The sequence below is a fragment of the Apostichopus japonicus genome, chromosome 9, assembly GCF_037975245.1.
Source record: "Apostichopus japonicus isolate 1M-3 chromosome 9, ASM3797524v1, whole genome shotgun sequence".
Taxonomy (NCBI): Eukaryota; Metazoa; Echinodermata; class Holothuroidea; order Aspidochirotida; family Stichopodidae; genus Apostichopus; species Apostichopus japonicus.
The window spans coordinates 9794076-9819307 of NC_092569.1; the positions used below are offsets into that span (position 1 = coordinate 9794076).

At 37.9% G+C, this 25232-nt stretch overlaps 2 protein-coding genes across 4 annotated transcripts in view; both read left to right on the forward strand.

The window, feature by feature from the left end:
• The window catches only part of LOC139974515 (E3 ubiquitin-protein ligase MIB1-like), a 226763-nt gene that overhangs the window by 40762 nt on the left and 160769 nt on the right, over nucleotides 1-25232 (forward strand). For all 3 annotated transcript variants that reach the window (XR_011795499.1, XR_011795500.1, XM_071981715.1), the window contains exon 12: nucleotides 10922-11073. Coding sequence is in view for 1 of the 3 variants with exons in the window: in XM_071981715.1 (XP_071837816.1) it covers nucleotides 10922-11073 (152 nt within the window). In the remaining 2 variants the exon portion in view is untranslated. The remainder of the gene's footprint in view (nucleotides 1-10921; nucleotides 11074-25232) is intronic.
• On the forward strand, nucleotides 7590-10324 carry LOC139973762 (uncharacterized). Its single transcript, XM_071980626.1, has 4 exons — nucleotides 7590-7605; nucleotides 8581-8833; nucleotides 8878-9114; nucleotides 9164-10324. The coding sequence occupies exons 1-4, from the start codon at nucleotides 7590-7592 to the stop codon at nucleotides 9489-9491; spliced, it is 834 nt and encodes a 277-aa protein (XP_071836727.1). The 3' UTR covers nucleotides 9492-10324.

Here is a 25232-nt window from a genome sequence, read left to right on the forward strand (position 1 = left end):
ATATTTATACTGTAAAACTTGAAATATAAATAAAAAAAAGTTTCCTCCTATTTTCTCTATTCACTCTTTAATTTGAGTATTGCATGTTAGGTTTGGTCAAACCTGTTGCCTAACATGCGAAAGAGCTGGTGCAAGGGGAGACTGTTTACAGTTGCAAAATGGAACCATAGCAACCACTCTCTGTAGTATTTGATGATTAGAAATATTTGTTTCAATACCAAGACTCAAGGATACACAGATGGGAGAGCAAGTTAAGCCTGTTGAATATTCATCATGGTGTGAAGTCATATGGCATTTAATGATGTTAAAGTGTTGCAACTCTTGAGAAATGTTTGAGAAGGAAGTTAGGCATTCAAGTACCTGGATTGATTTATAAGCCCTTCCGACTGGAGACGACGAACACAACGACGACCACGGGAATGAGTCTCGAGCCAAAGCTGCTCAAACTTCCGGGGAGCCTTAATTCACTCGGGTGTTGTAAATATCTGGCGTGTCATCCTCCCCTTTTGTTTTATTGTGGTGCTCGTCTCCAACAGATGAGTTAGTCTTGCCTGTATATATGTGTGGTATTAATTATCCTGTTTTATGGCAGTTTAAATAGTCGAGTCCCTCGTTAAAATCCTTAATATTGAGATATCTTTACTTGTCACCTCCTTCAGAATGCCAGCATCAATTTTTCAGATGCTGATGTCACTGGAGGGTTGTCTGCTCTGACTTTTAATAGTCCCCCCCATTTCTAATTTGATATGTGGCTGGGTGTTGCACGGTCTTCATTCTTTAGGGTCATATCTTCCTTCCCTGATAGTGCACATAAAAGATAAGAATAATATCTTGTTGCCATGCAAGTGGTAGGAAAGTTGCTGTCTGGTGTTTTGGAGTAACACCATTTCATTGGGGAAGGGGGGAGGGGAGGGGAGGGACCATTAGTGTAGTTAGTATCATATGCAGTAGATTATGTTAGTGGTCCAGTTATATAGCAACACTGACAAACCCATTTGAGATTAAGAAACATCTCTCTGCAAACATTGTAGCTCATCAATGAGTTTTCATTCGCCAATGGCAATTGTGCTTGTTGCCTGCTGTTGGAAAAATGCAGCCTGTGTCTATGTATTATAATGAGAGTGCTGAGCAACCCTTACTATCAGACACTTAGGCTTAGGTAACCTTCATCTACAGCTAGAAGTGTGTATGTGACTTTTAACCTGCTGCCAGTGGTTATGCCAGTGTTAATGTATATTGTAATGATAGTGCTGAGCAACCCTTACTTTCAGACAAGGCTTAGGTAACCTTCATCTACAGCTAGAAGTGTGTATGTGACTTTTAACCTGCTGCCAGTGGTTATGCCAGTGTTAATGTATATTGTAATGATAGTGCTGAGCAACCCTTACTTTCAGACAAGGCTTAGGTAACCTTCATCTACAGCTAGAAGTGTGTATGTGACTTTTAACCTGCTGCCAGTGGTTATGCCAGTGTTAATGTATATTGTAATGATAGTGCTGAGCAACCCTTACTTTCAGACAAGGCTTAGGTAACCTTCATCTACAGCTAGAAGTGTGTATGTGACTTTTAACCTGCTGCCAGTGGTTATGCCAGTGTTAATGTATATTGTAATGATAGTGCTGAGCAACCCTTACTTTCAGACAAGGCTTAGGGTAACCTTCATCTACAGCTAGAAGTGTGTATGTGACTTTTAACCTGCTGCCAGTGGTTATGCCAGTGTTAATGTATATTGTAATGATAGTGTTGAGCAACCCTTACTTTCAGCCTTGTAAAGCTTCTAAGGTACCCTATATACAGTTGGAAATATGTATGTGACTTTCAACCTGCTGCCAATTATGCCAGTGTTAATGTATTGTAATGATAGTGCTGAGCAACCTTTACTTTCAGACAAGGCTTAGGGTAACCTTCATCTACAGCTAGAAGTGTGTATGTGACTTTCAACCTGCTGCCAATTATGCCAGTGTTAATGTATTGTAATGATAGTGCTGAGCAACCCTTACTTTCAGACAAGGCTTAGGGTAACCTTCATCTACAGCTAGAAGTGTGTATGTGACTTTCAACCTGCTGCCAATTATGCTAGTGTTAATGTATAGTAATTATAGTGCTGAGCAACCCTTACTTTCAGACAAGGCTTAGGGTGACCTTCATCTACAGCTAGAAGTGTGTATGTGACTTTCAACCTGCTGCCAAGTATGCCAGTGTTAATGTATTGTAATGATAGTGCTGAGCAACCCTTACTTTCAGACAAGGCTTAGGTAACCTTCATCTACAGCTAGAAGTGTGTATGTGACTTTCAACCTGCTGCCAATTATGCCAGTGTTAATGTATTGTAATGATAGTGCTGAGCAACCCTTACTTTCAGACAAGGCTTAGGGTAACCTTCATCTACAGCTAGAAGTGTGTATGTGACTTTCAACCTGCTGCCAATTATGCCAGTGTTAATGTATTGTAATGATAGTGCTGAGCAACCCTTACTTTCAGACAAGGCTTAGGTAACCTTCATTTACAGCTAGAAGTGTGTATGTGACTTTCAACCTGCTGCCAATTATGCCAGTGTTAATATATTGTAATGATAGTGCTGAGCAACCCTTACTTTCAGACAAGGCTTAGGTAACCTTCATCTACAGCTAGAAGTGTGTATGTGACTTTCAACCTGCTGCCAATTATGCCAGTGTTAATATATTGTAATGATAGTGCTGAGCAACCCTTACTTTCAGACAAGGCTTAGGTACCCTTCATCTACAGAGCTGGAAGTATGTATGTAACAGTAACCTGCTGCCTTGTAGATTTATAACAGCATCGGAGTAAGTTCTAATGGGGTCATATATTCTTCAACGCCTTGACTTGCCAAATATGTGTGGTCTATGGTTTATTCGTATTTAGTTTGATAAATTATCTCTCAATTTTACCGTTAACACTGTCATATTTTTCAAAACTCTCGTTCCGATAAGATTGCGTGATGAGGTGAGCATTGGCGGGAACTTCTCTCTTAGTTCATTAGCAACATCAGTTGGGTATCAGCAGCTTCCACATGAATTGAAATACTTTTTGTATCGATCCCAGTTTGCCTAGATCATACAAGTTATATTTACCTCTAAAATATCATAGACTGTCTCTTCTCTTTGAATCTTTGCTCCATTTTAGTTATCCTTCCGTGGTTATATTATCTTGAATGCAATCTATTTTATAGGTACCTCATTTGTAAAGAATTAGCATCTGATGGTTTTCTTATTAGTTTTAACTGAAATCGGTAAATGGAGAAAACCAATACTGTATGTGATTGTTAGAAATGTATAGTTTAACAGCCATGTCTTGTATTTAATTGTTATTGACCTATTTATTTGTAATATTCATGTGTGTACCCATTGCATCATATGACACAAGTCATCATCCATTCAATGTCATTGCACTTACTGTCCAGGAAATTGCAGGAATGTTACTACACTACAGTATCTTTAATATAGAAACATTTCACCAGCTTTTAGGCTGCTAGTGTACCCAGTGGTGATAGATTTTATTTGGAAGCAGTCAGCAAGGTGACCCATACAATAAGATTTATTTTCACTGCATTTACCAAAGAGAACATTTGATAACTAAAAATTTATTAGGTCAAAGATGCCTTTGAGAAGTAATTCCCTTGGGTTTCTTACATAATAATGTTGTTTCAGCAAGTACAGTAGCTATGTAGTAGGTAAAACAGCTAATTTTCATAATTTGGTCTCCAGCTTGCTTGCAGTGATTTTTATCGATGGGATAGTATTTTAATCAGAATATCACTGAATTGACAAACTTTATGATTTTATCACCCTGATCACTGTTGCTATTTATCCTCACTGCTCTCTTACCTGTCTTTTATGCATATTCGCACTCTCATTTACATAGCCAAGAAGAATTGGTAGTAACATTTTTGCAACTCTCCCCATCCCCCCCCCCCCCCCCCCCTTGTTGACTACTTCCTTCAGGTTGTAGCCCTCTACCTTCCCAATCTGCCATTCAGGAAGCTTCCAATGCGACTACTATACTGCCTGTAATTTTCATCTCTTTCATGTGTAATCAGACAATGTGATCTTTACCATTTATTTCAAAATTAACCAATCACACGTCGACGTCTTGATGCAGCATTTGTCCCAAAGTGACAATGAACATTCCTTCCCAATTGATATAGAAAGCCTTTTGTCACAGAATGAATTTGGATGAAAATATTAAACAGGAACAAATAATTCTGAATTGTAGAATTTTCCTGGATGATAGTCCAGAAAGAACTTCTGAACCTGAATCAATCAAATATTTCCTTCTTTGTGATTAACTATATATAGATAGGATCGACCGGACAGTTCCAAACTGGTCACCTTCAGTAATGCTGTGTTATTACAATCACAACACCCTGTAGTTTATAATATGTCTGTCAAGTCCAAAGATACCCTCCACTGTTCCTCCTCCATCAGAGAGACCAAGTCCCATGACACCAGTTAATGACCAAATATTAAAACAATATTTTTGCCCGGTTGACCAGAGCGTATTTCAGTAACAGAGATAATATAAGAAGGCACAGGTATTTAATACAAATTGGACTTAATAGCTTATAATAGAGTGAACCTTTTAAAGCTGAGTGTGGCAACTATTTTTTTTATTTAAACATTGACAGTCGTGAGGTTTTGATATTATTCAATTTGGGTCTTCCTTGACCTCCGATACGACGTGAATACAATGTGGATCAATAGGTTAAGTATATATCATACGCTTCAGCGAACGAACGGAGGACATGAGAGGAATGCCGAGAAGGCAATCTGCCCAGCGCAGTACTTTCCCTTGTCATATTTAATTGTCAAAACCATCATCTATGAACCTTCCGTTGCCAGATGGGCACTGCGAACAATTCATAACCGAGATATTTTACATGTTCCAAAAAAAAAAAAAAAATAGGGGGGGAAAGTTAGGGCCCCTTAAGACTTGTCTAAATATACCGTAGGTTGTAATGCATTTATGAGTTACGGCCTCGCCAGGTTCATACATATGTTGGTTGAGAAATCCGGCGTGCATACTTGATGGGAGGGAGAGGGGTATTGAATTTCTTAACGCAGGAGGGGTTGTGGGTGTCTTTAGCGCATCGTTATCATTCGTCGGTTTGGTTTCGTGTCAATCAGTTCGGTTGTGTGGGTTGGGGTTCTGTTACAATGTGGGCCGAGAGACGTGCCCTAGAACTGTTGCCTTTTTTTTTTAGTTTGTCATATTCTCTTTTCAGTATAATGTGTGAAGCTGTAAAAGTGCGTTAACTTCACACGTCGTTAACCTTGCATGCCCCAGACGAGTCTAATGACTTTTCACTAGACTCTTGTCTCATCATCAACCAGCTGATTTCCTTGTCTCTTATCTGCTCATAAGTAACAGAAGTCCCCAACTTCATAGCCAACATTCTTAACATTCCAACCTACCTACAGCATGCTGTGACCAGAAAGTGTCTTGGGATGAGACATCCTGAAGCGGGGGCAGTTGATTTTCCGAGAGGATGGTTTGGTAGTAGTCGAGGAATGCCTACCTCTGATAAGGGGAAGAATTAAATATTTGAATGCCCAGAAATGGTTGCAGGATCCAGAAATTGGGTTCTAACGACGATCGAAGCAATTTATGCAATAATTTGCTTCTTTCCGACCCAGCTTTGTCATTTTCACCCTTCATCAAATCCAACGAGGATCAAGGTGTCCTGAAGTATCTCTCGTGAATATCTCTGAAGACAAACCTTGATTTCCCTTTTGAGAGTTTAATGTTTGGTCTGTATCTATTCTGAAAGTCTGCTTATAATACTGTATGTTACAGAATAGAAATGTTGATGATACGAACCATCCATTCATCCATCCGTACAAAGTAGTAATTTATAAAATACTACGCACAAATCCAGCAACAGGTTTTAAAGAGAAGGTATTTAACATCCTCCTCCATGTAGATGTAGGCTGGTAGAATTCATCAGAGTCAGTGGTTTGATCCTGATTGCTTTAAACAGTAGAACCAATTCAACCCTGACAACGACTCCCCGCATACGGTTGACACATATTATGTACAGTAGCTATACGAGGATCAAAATGGTGTGAGGTTTGTAGACAGCACTAGTAAATGTGTTCACGGCGATAAGGCTTGGGATGTGATTACAGGATTATCACAATATTTTGATGACGGCTGCAACGTGTCAGGTAGTCCCTCATTTCGTTTGCATTTAACCTACAGTAAGGGAACAGCAGATTTGAACTACATACCGTACATTCAACATGCTTCAATTAATGTGTGTTGCTACACAGTATTTAACTTTGTGCTCCATGCTTTTACTGTATCATGCAGCTTACTGAAGTAGGAAAGTCTGCAAGTTAGAAAGTGATCTTTCTCACTCTACAGTGGTTTCTGATACTAATTGTATAGTAAATAATCACCCAGACAATGAATTTTTCCCAAAAGCAAACAAATTTGGCCATTGTAGCAGAGATCAAGCAAATTAAAAAATTCAAACCAAAGCAAAAGTATTCCATTCTCTGTTATTGGTTTGGTCAAGATGAACGCATGCGTCCAATTAATGTTTTCCTCTCGGCCAAAATAATAGCAAAGACTGGGATACCTCTGATTTTGTTTGAATTTTTCAATCACTCTATCTCCAGAAATAATCCAAAATTTTGGCAAAAATTTATGTATCGTAGTAATACTATACACACAATTGTTAGACTGTCAAGTTTGATTGCGTAATGGGGCTTTAAAGCTTGTACAGACTTGTTTTGACATTCCAAACAATCTATAGATATGAAATGCGCATATATTAATTACAAAGATGTATAGTTATTTAATTTCATAGGATTCAATACCAGTTCTTATGTCTTGGCATTATTAGGTTTTGGACAGTTTTTTGGGCTCACCCTTAGATTTAAATAAACTGGCTGTGCCTCTCTATAGTGTGTGTACCATGCAGGGACTCACTGTCTCAAAGCCTAAAGCCTGGACGTAAACCACCTGTAAAAGCATTCCAATAAATTCAAATTTACTACTGTCTTATTTTCATCTAAGGTTTCAAAGCATGCAAATTATTAAAATATGCTATTAAAACTGTCATTCCCATTGCAAGTGTGTAACTATTTCCAAACATTTTGTATCTTCATAGATTCTTATAGATATACATACAGTACAGTACAGTTCAGTACAGAGACACAAAGTTTGACCAGTAACGTTGGTATCAATTAGATTGTCCATTGTGGTCAGAGTTGGAAATACTAGGACCATTTTAAGAAACGTACTATTGGACCAATGCAGGTCCTAGCTGTAAAGTTTCAATATGACCTGCGTAGTAAGCCTTGCAAATAGGGGTTGTTTGTTGGGGTGGGAGGGGTTAAGGGGATAAAGGTAGGGAAAAGAGGAAAAGGGATAGGGGGTGTACAGTTGAGGATGTGTTGTTCTCAATTTCTTAAAGGGGCAATTTAGTAGGTAAATCAGTTTGTGTTTGCTATCCTTGGTCAGCATAAATTTATCTTTGTTTGACTACCACAACCCAATTGACCAATATTCCAAAATGTTACTCAAAACTTACTTCAATTTTGGGTAATATCTACAGTGTGTACATGAATTACAAAAAGGGTTAGTGTAAGCAGAGCATTTAGTTAGCACATGTATACTATGTATAATACCAAGAATCTATTAAATAAATGTCACCCCCCCCCCCCCCAGCCAACCCACTCACCCAGATTAACACCAGTGAAGGACGCAAACTACCAACTCACTTGTAACATAAACATTCTGGAAATCTCTGCCTAACTATAAAAAAAAGAAATGGAATATCTTACAAATGGAATCCGCCTGGATAGCCCACATACTGTAGGTATCACTGCTGCATGCAGGAAATGTAGTAATGGGTCACTCAATATCTAGAGAACATAGATTGGTGAATGTTATTTACCATTCAGAAATCTATGGCACATAGCCTTCATACTTGGCAAGACTTCCCTGTGCTGTATTAATCTTGAAACAGTGGGAAACCTTTCTAATGTTTCATGTTACATTTCTGTACATGTGTAGAAGCTGAGTTAATAATACTTCCTTCACCTGTCCTAGCAGTGAAATCCACAAAGTTCACTCAAAGGTTACCTGTTTTTACCTTATGGGTGCTACTGTAGGTGCACATACTGTACTCAAGTCTATGTACACAGTGTGTTAATGTATCAATAGGCCACAGTTTGGAGAAATTACTTGTTGGTCTTTTTACAACCTGGTTCTGTAAATAACATAATAAAGATTGATAGCTTTAAGAGATTAATGCCATTTGAAGAAACTTTTTTTTATAGAAGAAAAGTCTTATAGTCTCACATTCATGTGCCAAAGATACTGCAGACCTGTTAACAGTAAATTTGTACCCAGTAGACTTGTACCCAGTAGACTTGAACCCAGTAGACCTTTACCCAGCAGACTTGTACCAAGCAGACTTGTAACCAGCATACTTGTACCCAGTAGACTTGTACCCAGTAGACTTGTACCCAGTAGACTTGTACCCATTAGACTTGTACCCAGTAGACTTTTACCCAGTAGACTTGTACCCAGTAGACTTGTAACCCGCAGACTTGTACCCAGTAGACTTGAACACAGTAGACTTGTACCCAGTATACTTGTACCCAGCATACTTGTACCCAGCAGACTTTTACCCAGTAGACTTGTACCCAGTAGACTTGTACCCAGTAGACTTGTACCCATTAGACTTGTACCCAGTAGACTTGAACCCAGTAGACTTGTACCCAGTAGACTTGAACCCAGTAGACTTGAACCCAGTAGACTTGTACCCAGTAGACTTGTACCCAGTAGACTTGTACCCAGTAGACTTGAACCCAGTAGACTTGAACCCAGTAGACTTGTACCCGCAGACTTGTACCCAGCAGACTTGTACCCAGTAGACTTGTTACCAGCAGACTTGTACCCAGTAGACTTGTACCCAGCAGACTTGTACCCAGTAGACTTGAACACAGTAGACTTGTATCCAGTAGACTTGTACCCAGCAGACTTTTACCCATTAGACTTGTACCCAGCAGACTTGTACCCAGCAGACTTGTACCCAGTAGACTTGTACCCAGTAGACTTGTACCCAGTAGACTTTGCCCAGTAGACTTGTACCCAGCAGACTTGTACCCAGTAGACTTTTACCCAGTAGACTTGTACCCAGTAGACTTGTACCCAGCAGACTTGTACCTAGCAGACTTGTACCCAGTAGAATAGTACCCATTAGACTTGTACCCAATAGACTTGTAACCGGTAGACTTGTACCCGGTAGACTTGAACCCGGTAGACTTTTACCCAGCAGACTTGTACCCAGCAGACTTGAACACAATAGACTTGTACCCAGTAGACTTGTACCCGCGGACTTGTACCTAGTAGACTTGTACCCAGTAGACTTGTACCCAGTAGACTTGTACCCAGTAGACTTGTACCCAGCAGACTTGTACCCAGCAGACTTTACCCGGCAGACTTATACCCAGTAGACTTGTATCCAGCAGACTTGTAACCAGCAGACTATTACCCGGTAGACTTGTACCCATAGACCTGTACCCAGTAGACTTGTACCCAGCAGACTTGTAACCAGTGCAGACTATTACCCAGTAGACCTGTTACCAGTAGACCTGTACCCAGTAGACTTGTACCCAGCAGACTTGTACCCAGTAGACTTTTATTTATTCCTGTACTACTCATGACAATGTCCCAATTATTACTGCAAAAAATCCACTGTAAGATGGAGTACAATTGAGGACAGGTATAACTATATGTTGGATCATGAATACCGGTATGGACTTACTGTAAGTTACTTCAAAATCTGCTGCATGGACTGTATGTACCCTGAATTTGTGTTCATTTACTATTTGGTCGTTGATATAGAATTGACCGTAAATAATAATAATAATATTTGAGTTATGAATAACTTCCTTTATAGCTTCCTTTTTGTATCCATGGAGATAAAACATAAAAGTCTTGCCTTTTGGCTCTAAAAGCTGGGGAAGGCAAAAGATGGCTAATTATATACCTCTTGGTACCCAGAATGATAAATTTTGCGGATGGTTGTGGATACCACCCAGTAAAGTCACGGCAGGGGAAATCATACATGTTCTATGGCCGAACACCACCCACCGATGATAATTAAACTGTTGAAAATGAAGCCATGAGACAAATGCTATGCATCATAAATATGTGAAGGACATCAGCTAATTGCTGCCTGGCTTGAGTTTATGGACAGTTTTATCCTTAGCTTTATTGTTGCTCATCATAATTTGCCTTTCTCCCTGTCATTCTGTGTCTTAAAGAGATTGGCCCGTGGACAGATTTAACCACCATTTCAGTCCTTATAAATTTTAGAGCTGGAATTCTTTGAATCATTTCAACATTCTATGAATGAAGTGTTTCTACTGCTATATTTATCAATTAAGACAAATGAAGAAAGAATAAGTAATTATGTAACAATAGAAAAGAATGTACAGTCTTCATTTCAGCTGTCATTTTTACAGGACATTTCATGCAAGTAAAACTGATTTCTTATTTGATATTATAAATGTAGCCAGTGGCATGTATACTCCACCTGATTTTTGTATATATTAGTCCTGTATAAATGCTCAATACATTTTGTAATTACTACAACTGACCATCTGGTTTAAGCGCTATGAGAATTATTTCATAGTTTGTTTGGAGCTATATAAAAATTATGTATTATTATTATCTTAGAAAGGAGTAGACAGTAATGTCTGTCACTTTGTGGTATTTCAAAACTATTGAACATTTATCGAGATGTCATGTTTTAACTTTGATCAATGTAAATTTCTGAGATCTTTCTCGTAGACACGTTTTCTTCCACATTAACTACATTTAATTATTAAATGGCATTATCTCGATATCAGTCATTTCTAGAGGTTTTTTTTCCATTTAGGACTCGGAAGGAGATACCCCTTTGCACGATGCGATCAGTAAGAAGAGGGACGATATCTTATCGCTTCTACTGGACAACAATGCTGATATATGTGTCACCAACAACAACGGGTTCAACGCACTTCATCACGCTGCTCTGAGAGGAAATCCCAGGTAAGTGAGTTTGCTCCTCCTGCGTATGGTCAGAGATTCGTAGAGTCTCTCTCGGTGTGGATTGACCGGTGTGTGTAGGTTTTCGTTACAAGCACCACAAATTCCTCTGTTTCACCCCAGCTGGACTTACTGTAGTTGTAGTAGGGACCAGTGTATGCCCTAACAAAGGAGTGATCATTACCATTTGGGGAACAGGTGGTGGGGCAGAATGGAAGTTGGGGAGGGACAGGGGTGGTGGGGTGGGTGCTGTGAGGGGGGAGAGGGGATTGATGTATAGGTGAATATCATCATGCCAGCGATATAAGCTTTTAGTCTGCACACTCAGTTACATAAAAAGGTCAGCAGAATTGCCTCAGGTTTTATGTATTTAAGATCGTCCTGCAAGCAGGAACTCGCAAAGAAGCCATCATTGGCTTATCAAAGCCGCAAGCTGACCGAAGTCAGTCTCTCAGATTCATATTTAAGGTCCATGATTATGATAATGCTATATATGTGTGGAAGATGCTTTATTGAAGTCAATGTGATTTCCTCTTAACATTTTGGATTTGTAAAGCCATGTAGAGGAAGATTAAATCGATGGATCTGGTCAGACTATAGAGGACATGCAGGTAGGTTATAACTACAGTATGCCACCTTTTCCCATTGCTCGGTTGCAGTGGGGATTTGGATGTGAACTCCCATGTACCAATTTCTGGGTACTTGATCTGATTCAATTAGCAGAACTTGGACACAATCAAGGAGTTTTGTGTGGCTAGCGGTTGTTAGTTCTTAATAAATCTTTTCCTGCAATTTTTATGACATGTAGTATCAACCAATCATAGTAGCCGATAGGAGGTATATGGATTATTTCCACTGTAAATATTATCAGGTGCCACCAAAATCTGTTTGATTTTCTGGTGAGATCCTGACATTGAATTCTGACCTTCAATATACTGTACATCATACAACTGTATATTATTGTGTCAAGTTGGCTGGTCAAGGTCACCAGATGTTTTTCAAGGTCATCAGATGTTTATAACATGAATGCTATGGTACTAAGCAACTAATACAGGTATCCTTATGTATCTGATTTAGAAGCTTTGTTGAATCTTAAAAACAAAGATTTTGAAAAGGGTGAATTACTCATTTACAGTAGGTGTTCTGTTGAAGACAATGTCAGACATTTTTGAAATAGATTCCATCCTCGAGTCCAGTAGCAGCAGCAGGTTATGACTTGTATCTTTGTCATGTCACATAGTTGTGGTTTTCCCTAGGCCTGTCGAGTTATTTTGGTCTGATGCTCGCTCGGTGTTCCAGCAAACTGGTAGAGGCTGAAATATGAGAGGCAAGATGGGAGGGCTGTAATTATTGAATTACGGGATTGCATTTAGTCTTGATTGGCTTAAATACCCTCAGATATCGAAGTTCAGTGTCCGAAGAGGCCTTCTGTGTAGACCAATTACAAGCATGTGACTGCGAAGACTTCAATACCATCTAACATTTGACAGATGGACTGTGATTTATCAGCTCTACTTACAAATGGGACTGGGGGGAAGCCTCTCCCACCATCACCACCCCCCTCCCCCACCACCCCAAAACATGTACTCCATCTATAACTGATGATACTATTATCAGCATACAAACATGGTAGGGGAGTGGGAGGGGGAGTGGGAGGGGTTGAGGGAAGAAGGAGAAGCCCACTGTTAATAAACAAATTTTGAGTTATCGCCAACCATGAAACACAGATACCAAAAGATTTATTATAGCAATTAGCAAATCATCTTCTTCCAAGAAGCAGTGCCTTTGTCTAGATAACCATTTTTTCCCGGGAATTGTTTATACCGAGAGATTACTCCAATGAGCCTTGTGGTGATCAGGTAGACAGTCATGGTAATCTTGTATTGTTCGGCATTAATTGTTTCCCGAAACTTTACCTGGAAGTCATTGTTCCATGTTTAGACAGTTACATTGTGATCACATTCTAATCTAGATGTATTAACATCATTTTGGGAGGCAGAAGAAGAAAGCTCACAACAGACAGGGGAAGTTGATTGTCAGTCAAGCAATTGTTGGTAAAGTTCAGAGATCCTGCTGGGTGGCAGTGTTATCTAACCTCTAGCAATCAAACACTGGCAAAATTCACAAGATAGACTAGAATGTAATCTGCAGGTAACTCCACACCAAATGGGAGACAGGGGTGTGTGGGGGGGGGGAAGGACATTATACCCAGCTTAAAAATAAACCATGTCTACAACCAGCTGGATATTGCATGTTTGCATGTGTTAAGTTCATAGGAGGTTCAGTGTGTAATCTATCTAGTTAGATATATCACATTATTAAATTGCTATATAGATTTGCAATGATGTAGTACTGTAACATTTTATACACAACCAGCTAAAGTGTTTATTTTCATCAGTAAGAACCAGTACTTGTACAGTTCTTTGTGTTCCAGAATGTCAGTGAATCTTTGTTTCTACTTTTAAAGCTAAAGTACCATCAAAGCAGTAAATCTAGATCAATGAAGGGAAACTTGTAATATATTTCTGTATGGAGAGTAGTAGGCCAGTTATAGCAATGGGGAACCATGGTGAGACGTTTGACATCAGCTGTCCGATGTGGGTGGAGAAATCTGAGAAGTGGGGAAATGGGCCGGTGGGGGCGGGTTGGGTGGAATGGAATTGTGCAAGGTGAATCACACTGTACGTATGAGGAGCAAGTCACTGTGCTCTCACCTTAAATGGACCTCTGTAAGAACAAGTACCCTCTCTGGATATTTCAGCCTGTCATCAGATGGATGTTTTGTCCGAGTTTGATTACAGTATGTACCATCTATTACCGTCATAATATTTTACAATGCAGTTAGGAGGTGATAAAAGCAAACTTTTGTCAGTCTGTGGCGAGCCAGTAGTAGATCTCTCCTAAGTTGTTTCTTAAATGAATATATTTTTTTTCCTGCTTCTGTCATGACTCAGTTTTCAGGAACTCACCACTGACAAGTTGGAAACAGATACACACCAAGTTATTTATACATTTAGTTGGTAAACATGACTTCTCCTTTGAGAGATAACTGCAACTTTAAGGGGGTGGGAGGGGGGGTGCTGGATCAGTGACGAGTCTTGGGGCCACTGAGGTACAGTACCAGTATTGGACTGTATCCTATCCTATTATGGACGTAGATGCTCTATATAGTGTATATATAGCCTCTTGGGTTCATAAATTCTTGAGGCATTTAGTCCTATGTGATACTGTGACAGAAATTAATCTACCGTTGGAACGAACACATAGAGAAAGTAGGAACACGTCTCAATACGATGTTTTCCATATCGACTTATATGGACTTCTTTATTCTGGTAATGTAAGAGGCAAAGTGTGGTCCGGCCATGAAATAAAATGGAGGCAACAAAAATAGGACTGTATAATGCAAGACCAATATTGAAAAGAAGAGCCTTAAACACATAATGGCTCCTTGCTTTTCTATGAATTACAGAGAATAAGAAGCACAGCAGAGAAACACTTAGTAAATCATGATGAACATCCATGCATACATGTACGTCTATGTAAACTTATATTCAATTTCATTTAATATGTTAAAGGAAAAGCATCTTTTACACTAGTTAGTTACTACTGTACAACAGTCTACCTTCATTGAGACAATTTGGAATTGACATAATTTTTTGCCCCTTTACACTGGTATTATGCATCATGACCAGTTGGTACGGTATGCATGTAGTTGAAGTTGACGATAATTTCAATGTGTGGAACAGGAAAAAGTCGAAATGGATGTTATTGCGATATGTATGTTGGACTATTTATAGCTCGCTAGTAAAGGAAGTGATTAAGAAAATAAAGAGACAAATAATGCACTGCATGCACACAGACATTACATATTAAAGGTGCTATTTAACAGAATAGCATACCAATCAGCTGTTCTGACTACTGTTATCTAATTTTATTTTGGTCATAAGAAATAAAACCACAATGAGCCCGGAAACTCAGAGTTTCTGTGGAGTCAAAAGTGGCCTGTGCGAAATTTCAAGCCAGAAATATGCAAATTTGCTTGTCAAATGTCGCGAGGATATGGTAAAATTCAAGTTTGGTTTTTCCGTATAAGTAGGGTAGCATTTATCATACACAAGTTTAACCCATCTGTTAACCTTACAAATGATGGCATGGAAGGATCAACTGGTTTGGTCATTTGTCAAAGTGCAATTCTGTGGTTAAAACCATTTGATTTGACTTGTAGACTGCAATTCATGTGATGCCCACTCCTCCAGTGTGAAACAGTAATTTAAACTCTCCACAGCTGTTTTGCAACCAAAGTTTGTGTTTAAAACCACAAGATTTATAGCCTTTGGTATGGTTGAAATTGGAGAGGTAAAAAGAAAACAGCCTTGACTTCATCCAAGTTACAAGAATGTTTAACTAATGTTTAATGTTTAATACAGCTGTGTTTAACTACCTTTTAACCTTAACCTTCAATAATGTGAGGAGAGCGTACCAGATCCAATAAGGTAGAATTTGCCAAACCAAAATTATCCCCAAAACAGTAGTCAGGGGAATAATGTATCCAGTATCAAAGTGCAAAATGCTATTCAAAATGCTTGCTTAACACCATGGTTGCACCATGGTAACAGTACACCATGGTTGCTTAACACCAATGGTTGCTTAACACCAATGGTTACTTAACACCAATGGTTGCTTAACACCAATGGTTGCTTAACACCATTGACAGATGTACCTACAAAGGAACTATATAGTAATCGATAAGAGAAAATAATCCAGAGCCTTTCGAAATTGCTAAGCAAAATTTGAACACAAAATTATTCCCCTATATTAGAGAGAAAAATATAAACTAAAAAAATTTTAAAAGTAGATTGCAATCACAACACAACCACAGAAATTGTTGCAAAATGATGGATGGTGCTTGAAATAAAGCATTTGTTTTAATGTCTTGATTTCAACTTAGATCAGACTTACATGTACTGAACAAATAAATTGTGAAATGGTAAATAATAATAATAATAATAATAATAAAAATAATAATAAATGAGACTTATATAGCGCCAAATCAGTAGACAAAAGTCACTGCTCAAGGTGCTTTACAAAGAAAGCAGATTAATTTACAAAAGAACAAGTGAAAAGATGGGTCTTTTCTGTTAGCCAAAGAAACACTTCTTAGGACTTGTAAACAATAGCAATAGTAGCATGATTGTGGTTATAGTTTCTTTGCAGATTTTTATATTTGCCATAATTACTTTAGTTACTGTCTTAGAATTATCGCTTCCTCCCCCTCCCCTTCCCTCCCCCTCTCCCTCCCCTCCCCCTCACCCATCCATTTGCATGTAATATGTCACAGTTGATATTTAATCTAACTCTGTAAAAATACTTCTATTTATTCAAAGATTATGTTTAAGTATTTTTTGGGGGGCAACTTCTTGAACTGCAGTTGATAATATTTATGAGTTTTGTAAAGTATTGCTATTTCTTTCTGGTTGGGTGGGGTAGATCTTTAGTCCTTTGCCATACAGGCATATCTAAATTCATACTTCAAAAGAATTTAAGGTGCATGGAATTGAAGTCTCAGCAGAAATCTGACCAAGGTGTCTGAATCAAGTCAGAATTGAATTAATTCTTGGGAGTGTATAGTGAACAAGGGCAAAGATAGTGGATGAATGCGGAGACACACCACTATTTAAATACAACCTCTCGGTGCAAACTTTCTCTGAACATGGGATTAAATTTGACCTTATACTTAGCTTGAAAAAGAAAATCGTTTTGCATGGAATATATGATCCATATTGTATTAAACATTGTTGAATTTGAGTGGAATCAGACCCAGGAATACTGAAATTTGTGGAATAGTTTAATCTCCCATTGAATGTCATTTCATCTCTCTTTAGGATATATATTTTTTTGGAGGGGGGTAAAATCTATCTGGTGCTATTGACTGGAAAATTTGACGAATTATTGCATTCTACTCAATGATTCTGATGTCACAAATATTGCAATAGTAAGAAAAACTTTACACCATGTTTATTCACGGCTGTGAAATATAGTACTAGGCTCCTGCTCTGTGGGTTCTTTAAAGTCTGAATGTGTAAATAATATACACAGTTATCCTGCAGTGAAAATATTGAGAACCATCAGTCCTTGCCCATGCATAGCAAAGGGCATGTATCTATATACCAATAACAACTGTATTAGCATTGGATCTGTGTTTTACTTTATATACAGAAAGCCTACAACTTAAAGAAGCAGTTTAACAGTGCAGTGTTCTTTGTTTGTAAATTGTACAGAGAATTTTGGTTTCAAGCAGTCCAGGCACAAGCAGACCATTTGCTAGATAAAATGACAAACGATTTTGATATGAAAAATCCTGAACCAAAACATACAAGAAACAATTACTTACTGTGTAAACCTCACGAAGATTGCAATACCTTTCCCTCATTTTAAGCTGGTACATACTCTGTCGTTGCAATTTCCCGAGGGGGTCTGGCTATTGCTCTATCTGTCTGCTGCCCTCTGTATGGTAGTTGAGTCCCGACGGTTCAACTTCCTTCAAGATGATAAAAATGCAGTGCTACGGCTGGTTGAAGGGGACCAAATCATTATAGAATGTCACGATTTGGTTCCCGTTTACCAGCTAGAGCATAACATTGGGCCCTGCTTCCCTCTCACAGGTACTTTGTACATGGTTGTTAATGTATGTCTTCGAGACCTTACATATGTACATTGCCAGATGCCTTTCACTGCCAGGAGATGGTCTGCTACCCCAAAAACTGTGGAAGTTATGAAAGATAAGAATAATGTAAGAAAAATGTACCATGCTTGCATAAACATTACTGGCAATCTATGTTAATTCAGTTTGTACCCATATTGAAACCAAGTAGAAAAACAAAATATTTTTGTAAATATTGTATATTAACTATGTAGCTAATTTTTTTTATTCCTTGCCGGAGGCCAAAGGAATCTATGCGATAGTGATGAAGTGTATGTGTGTTTATGTATGTGACACTTGCTTGTAAACAAGATATACTCAAAAAGTTGATGGTGGATTAACTTTATTCTTGGTATGTGGATCCTTCTCATTAAGTACAACAACCCTATTGTTTTCAGTGAAGTTCGATTGGACATTTTGAGTATTTTCCTAGAACACAAGTTTTGTATTCTTGTGAGATAAACAGTACATAACCTGAGAAAATAGACTTTAGCTATAACAATACAAAACTTTATAAAATAGACTGTAGCTGCAATACATAACCTGAGAAAACAGACTGTAGCTATAATATACATACTGTAACCTGAGAAAATTGACTAGCTGCAATACATAACCTGAGAAAATAGTCTATAGCTATAATACATAACCTGAGAAAATATACTGTAGCTATTGTACAATAAAAATCTGAGAAAATAGATCGTAGTTACAATACATAAAACCTGATGAAACAGACTGTAGGTACAATAGGTAACCTGAGTAAATTGACTGTAGCTGCGAGTGTTTCCAAATTTATAAGTCAGCCTACTGTACATTGTTGTTATTATATTTTTAATGCAGGAAAAGGATCTTCACTGAAACTTGTTTTGAATAAATATAAATTTAAAATAAAATAAAACTGTTAGCAAACTGCTTATCCACTAGAGAGCCTGTGTAATAGAATGTGTAAAAGTAAGTTGGCCTCACTTACTAAATATAAATTTGTCGATCTAAAATTTCTTTTTGTTTAGGATCATAAGATTATTATATCCATTTTGTTAAACCAATGAGAGTATGCCAAGTCTCTGATTCAATTGATAACTCTCTTGTTTACTGCAAAAACAAACTGTATTAACAAAGTTTGAACATTCAAACTGTAAATGATCAGAAGAAACAGAATTGTACATTCAACTGGAGTAAATAATACTTAAATGACAACCTAAAAATCAAATGAATCAGAAAGCTATAATCACAGGTCTTTGCTCATTTGAATAATATTCCTTAAAAATGACTTGAACAATCAAAGTTTATTCTTGCCAAGTGTAAGTAAAGAGTGATATCAACTTTATGAAATATTTTATTTATGGTAAAATATATCACAGCATGGCAAATGACATCAAGCTTTTCATGTCATGGTTTACAACAAACTGTTTCTCCATTTTTTAATCTATGGTAGAAATCTTATTTTCTGTAGAATTATCTTGTTGCCAGCACAATTTTAAACAGTTTGGAAAGCCTTGAGATACCAAGAAACTGTATGCAATGTTTTTGAGCATTTATCTAACTATAGTAGCCTATCACAGGCAGAAACCAAACCCCTGACCTAGAACAGGTTAAATAATACAAGAGATCTACAGATCTACAAAAAATATACTCCGTACTTACTTTTGCCGCTCAGTTAAAAGAGGAATATTTCCAATAGCACCGTGAACGTGCATCACCAGATGATAGCCTATAAGAATTTGGCCCCATGCTCTCTCTCTCCCTCTCTGGGTTTCCAAGCCACTCATAATTTTGATGTAGCTGAAGCTAAGGATGCTTATCCCTTATTGCAGGGTGAAACAGTGGTGACCACATCTCTCTTCGCCACGGTTATCTCGTCAGCGATTTGAAAATTATCGTGTGTACCATGTGTAAATTAGTCTCTACAGATGTTGCTACGTATGCGTGGTCGATCAGCAATGTTGATGTCCCATTGCAGTAGTAATACGCATCCCTGTAAAAGTTTCAAAACTTCAAGTACAGTGATAGAACGACTGTAGTTTGGTAACCAAGAGTACGCTCTTCTGTACACAAATCTGAAAGATCCTGAATTTTTTCTGCGCCATGAAAATATCTACTTTTAGAGTTGACATCTTCCTTAGAAGGATCCCTCCAGGCAACTAAAGAGAAACAAACTTTCCGGTGTCCTATCAACTTGTCACCATGGCTCATGCCTGGACGACGGCACATTGATACCTCCGATGTCATTTAACATCTACTCTCCTATATATCTGCGGACAGGACCTGCCAATCAGGTGGCAGGAAGTCCCAAAGTAGGCGGAGCTTAGCAGTATGTGATATAAGTAAAAGACAGGCAGAGCAGGGCACCTTTAAGTCTCTCCCACCCCTGGTAACATTTGGCTGGACATATGTGATACAGCTTCCAAACCTGACAAGTTTTTTCTCTGGCTCTCTGGATGATTGATTGGGTAAAGACTCCATCTGCATGTCAGCAGGATAGATGGGCTCTCAATCTCAGACAATTTACGATGAGGGAGGGAGCTGGGCACCATCCAGCCACATGCCGAAATATTCCTAGATCTCTTATACCTTTAGAATGTCATCGCGTGAAGAGCACAGTTAAGCCTTTTGACATTAAATTCTAACAGTTTTGTTGCATTTGTTTTAAGATGTCATTATCGGTGTAGAACTCTTTGACGCTCCATGACAGTTGAACACATTTTAATGTCATGTCACCTCACTTTGCCAAGGCTTCAAGAAACACCGGCGATAGGCATAACTCCCAATTAATTGACAACGTGTTAATTAGGACTGATGAACTTTGGTTTGGAATGATCCGAAAAGAGAAAACACTGCTACTCTAAAGTTAGCCGGAAAACATTGTAACGTTATATAGTCTATGTTTGCACCTTAATTAATATATACTCCTTTCAAAATTTAGTTTTTCCATCAGATACTCAGTGCTGTAAGTATAGTCCAGCAATTCTTATACCATTATTTCCCTGTTTATCTACAACCATGGTGCACCTACTTTCTCTGGGCTGTTTATTGTGTGTTACAATAGGTTTTATATCTGACCCAGTTGGCTTACTTATTAGGCAGTCTGGTACTAAAACAATATGTGCAGTCCTCCTAATTGTCTAACAGTGTTACTATGACTGATGTTACAGGAATACAGTCTGTTGTAAGTAATTTAACTATCTCAGGCAATTTTTAAATCAGAAAGAAAGATTAAAGGCAATCTGCATCCCTCAAGATACAAAGAGATTTGGTCTTTATCTCTACCATTGCCAGTTGTTGATAAGCTACTTCTTAACTTATAGATAACAGAGGAAATTTGTTTTCCCAAAAATGCAGCAAGGTCTTTCTTTCTTTCATTCTCCCCTGCTTGGGTCATTTACTTTCGCTTTGGTTGGTATTTGTCTTTGTCTTGGAAAATTCAAAAGCAAAACTAATTAAAGTCAGTAATCTCTGCATCAGGTGAATCAACTTTGAGAAATGTTTGCGTAAAATGATTCACTCCACAGCGCCGTACATATATGGCCATGTTACTCAAACATTTGTGACTTTTTGATCTTCCTCGTGTTTACTTGCTGTGAGAGGATATAACAGAATAACAGGAGAAAACAAAAGTCCAAGGTTCTTGACTTTCTGTTTTAGTTTCATACCTAGAAAGAAGGACGTTTCCTAAATGTCATTGAAGACTCAAAATTGTATTGAACAGATTTCTCTGCTCACATGTATAGGAACTAGTTTTCCTTATATATGGCTACCAATACCTGTGATATGTTTAGTATATATATATACTAATGTTGTCTGTCCTTCTCATATAGACTGCTGGACCTATATTAATAACATAACTAATATGTATAACAAATATGGACTTCCTTCCCATACAAGGGTCAAACTATGCTGCAGTACCCCGTATATAGTGTATTAGTTATCTACTTTATATTTACTGTATATGAAATGCGTTGGCATTTCTATGTTGCAAATCTGTAAATTCTTTAAGGATGTTTCGCATTACCGGTTCATATATCAAATATTAAAAAAAAAGTTTTGAGAGACCCCCCCTCCCCCCACACAGTTCAATTGAAATTTAAACATATTATAACCTTAATACACATTAGGGATCATTTTTACTAAATATGTTTTCAACCATTCTATCATTTGTTCAGTTATTCACAAGGGATGGAATCATTTATTCATTCCAAACATGTAAGTACTAAAGGTACATGTAACATACTAACCAACATGACATAATCGGCCAGATAAACTCCATTAATCAGGAACCATACACACTTAATATTTGAAGGCCCCCTATTCCGTGGTTGTGTAAGAATTCCATGTAAAGTTTTAATAATTAGCGATGTCATTTGGTTTACATAGAAAAGCTCGGACTGCATTCGAGCATGAAACAAGAAAAATCTAACATAATTTCCAGATTAGTTTTAAAATCTTTATAAATCATTTTCAAAAGTGATGTATTTGGCAGGCAATAGATATTTACCATGTATGGCAAGGACTAATTGATTAAAAATTAATCCTTTCTGAATTTTTTTTTTTTGTGGTGAACCTGTTAATCAACCATCCTGAGAATAAAACGTAGTATAATATAGTCTCTTTACAATTGGAATCAAGGAATGATATATCAATTTAGCATTATTAAAGTATTTTTAATTTTTAATTTTTAATCTTTGTAATTTGTTTTCCAGCCCTATAAGATGGGGGCTCTATGTCTTTTTTGTAGTCCTAGGGGACCAGACAGGCAGTGACATAGATTTAATCCAACAGTCATTAATGTCAAACTGGAATGGTATCTTTATCACCTCACAGCTGTTTATGTCAATGAACCTCAAGAACAACATTGTTAAAGCTGCAGTGTTCGTTGTAATTCTATAGCCGCACCATAATCGGCAGTTTAAAGTCAAAAAAATGCAGTACTCAGCTGTTCTCATAGTCCACCAAACTTACACACGCAGGGGTGACTGTGAATATTAAAGTTTGTTTCCACCCTTACCTGTCCCCTCACAACCACAGCGCCCTCACTCTATCAGGCATTTGAGTTCACTGATAACATTAATATCTAACGCTTGCACCTTCGGCTACCGGTCAATGCCCCTACTTCTCATTCTACCACCCAAAGTAATTTTGTCATAACCATCAAAAGGTTTGAAGGATAAAAAAATAAAATAAAAACAATGCTTTAAATTTGTGGGACACAAAGCATTCTATAACTGGCTTAAATTTTTATTATTAATTAGAAGCATTGTTATTAATTAGAAGCAACCAAATGCTACTGTAATTATCTATACCGGGCAGTTGATGAAAGTTACAGTAATAATATATGCCCAGGTGTCCCAATTTTTGGTTTAGCGATACATTTGCTAAAGAGGGTGTCTTTAGTTCTAAAGGACCTGAAAGGTACATCCTAATTTGCATACCACTTTACTGCCCGAGGGGAAACCCATCGCATGTTCCTACCTTGTTATCTGTGAAGTTTGTTACTTTTTAGTCCAACATCTTAAAGTAGAAGCATTTATTTGCTCCTTTAAAATGATTTATGATTTCTCATCATCAGTGTACTACTGAATTACATGTAGGCTATCTATGAAAAAGAGAAAAGGCAAATATCTGTTCATATAATCCTCCCCTGCTGTTTTTCAGATTGCATTGAAATTAAGAAGGGGAACATGGTGGACCAAAATAAAATATGAGAGGTTAATAAGCCTGGGTTGGGAGGCTCAGGTTTGTAGATCACAGGAGAATTATTCTTGAGGTCAGCAGTTCAAATCTTGTAGCCCCCCCCTCCCAAAAAAATATATCATTTCCCATAATTTTGCTTTTATAGCTAATATTACGGAGACTTTGCTAGTATGAAATTGTCTTGCTCAAAGATGGTAAAGAGAATTTGCATTGTATGTAAGAGGGGATAGTAGTTTTTCCCATAATATTTTGTTAAATTTGATCTATTGTCAGTGACTTTTTAAAATTTTTTAACCCTATATACAGTATATTCAACATAAACTGTTGGACTATCTATATTGCCTTCTGTAACTCAAGCAATGCATTATAAGTTTAATTATCTTTTTCCCATTTCTGTTAAGTAACAAGGTTTATGCGTCCAGTGGATGATACTCTACATTTTAAGTGGTGGCTAATGCTCTTTCAAGATCAGATTTATAAATCATGTTTAAATCATGGGAACATATTGACTTTGATTTCTCTAAATTGATTTCAGCTGAGCTGATGGTTTATCAAGCTGCATGAATTGCCCAGACGTGGTCATGATTGATATTACATCGATATGAACTGCAATTGGCACGCATGTAACTGGTTTTTTTTTCAGTACGTCACTCATGAGTCTATAACTCAATGGTAATGTTACCCACAGAACACTTCCATCGCACACTTGCTCTACTCCGGATACCTTAATTGATACAGTTAATAAAGTAGACAGCTTTACCTTATACTGACCTTTCCCATGTAGTTGGTAATGTTGACCTTTTCCCTGTGTTGCACGCTTCCACATCTCAATGCCATTCCCTCTGCATCCCGTGTCCCTCCTCCTGCCTCTCTCATGTAGATGTATGTTACCAGCAGCTGAGCAGAGATTATGAATTAGGCTAACCTCAACGTGATCAACGGGTATCAGCTCTTCCCTTTCGCTGCCTCATGGATCGTGGGTCTGGTATAGCGCTAGCTTCCTTCCATGATTGTGTGTGTGTTGTACAGTACGTAAGTAGGATGCCGAAACACGCTGCAAGTATCCCAAGCATCAGCATTCCTCAGAGTCCATCTGCCTGTAGCTGTAATACAGTCATCTTTTACTGGGGTACTGTCTGAAGGTGATAACAACAAGAGAAACAATCTTAGAGATATTTTTGGCTCAGCGTGTGACGTCACACATTGATATAGTCTTTCCTGTGGTATCGTTTTCTTTACGATAGCCTGCACGGCTAAAGGTTCGGCATAGTCTCGTTCCGTTCCTTCACGGAGTGCTCGGACCAAGAAGATCAGCAGGAGGGATGAGGAAGGCCTAATTTAATAATTAGAAACCTTAAAGTCAGTACTAGAGGTCTGATGAATTCATCCCCGTCGAAAAATCATCGTCCACATTTTAAATGATGAGATACATGTATTCTTACCTGCCCTTAATAGCCCTACATTTCTGTAAATGAGAATGAAAATATTGTACTTGCAACAACACTAATAATTAAGTCTCTTTCCGTTTGTTAATACTCCAATGCTGTGGTCTAATATCCGAAAGTGAATTTTAAAATTCTTGATCTTAAGCAACACATGAAATTATATACCTATGAAGGTTACAGCCCCAAATAAAGTAGTGTTGCTATTGTAAATGCAAATTCAACCACTGGCTTCCAGATGGCAAAAGAGAAAAAGAAAAGAAAAAAGAAACCCTACAATAACCCCAGAAGAAGTTGTAATGCTGTAAAATGGTTTGGATAAGAATTGCATGGAC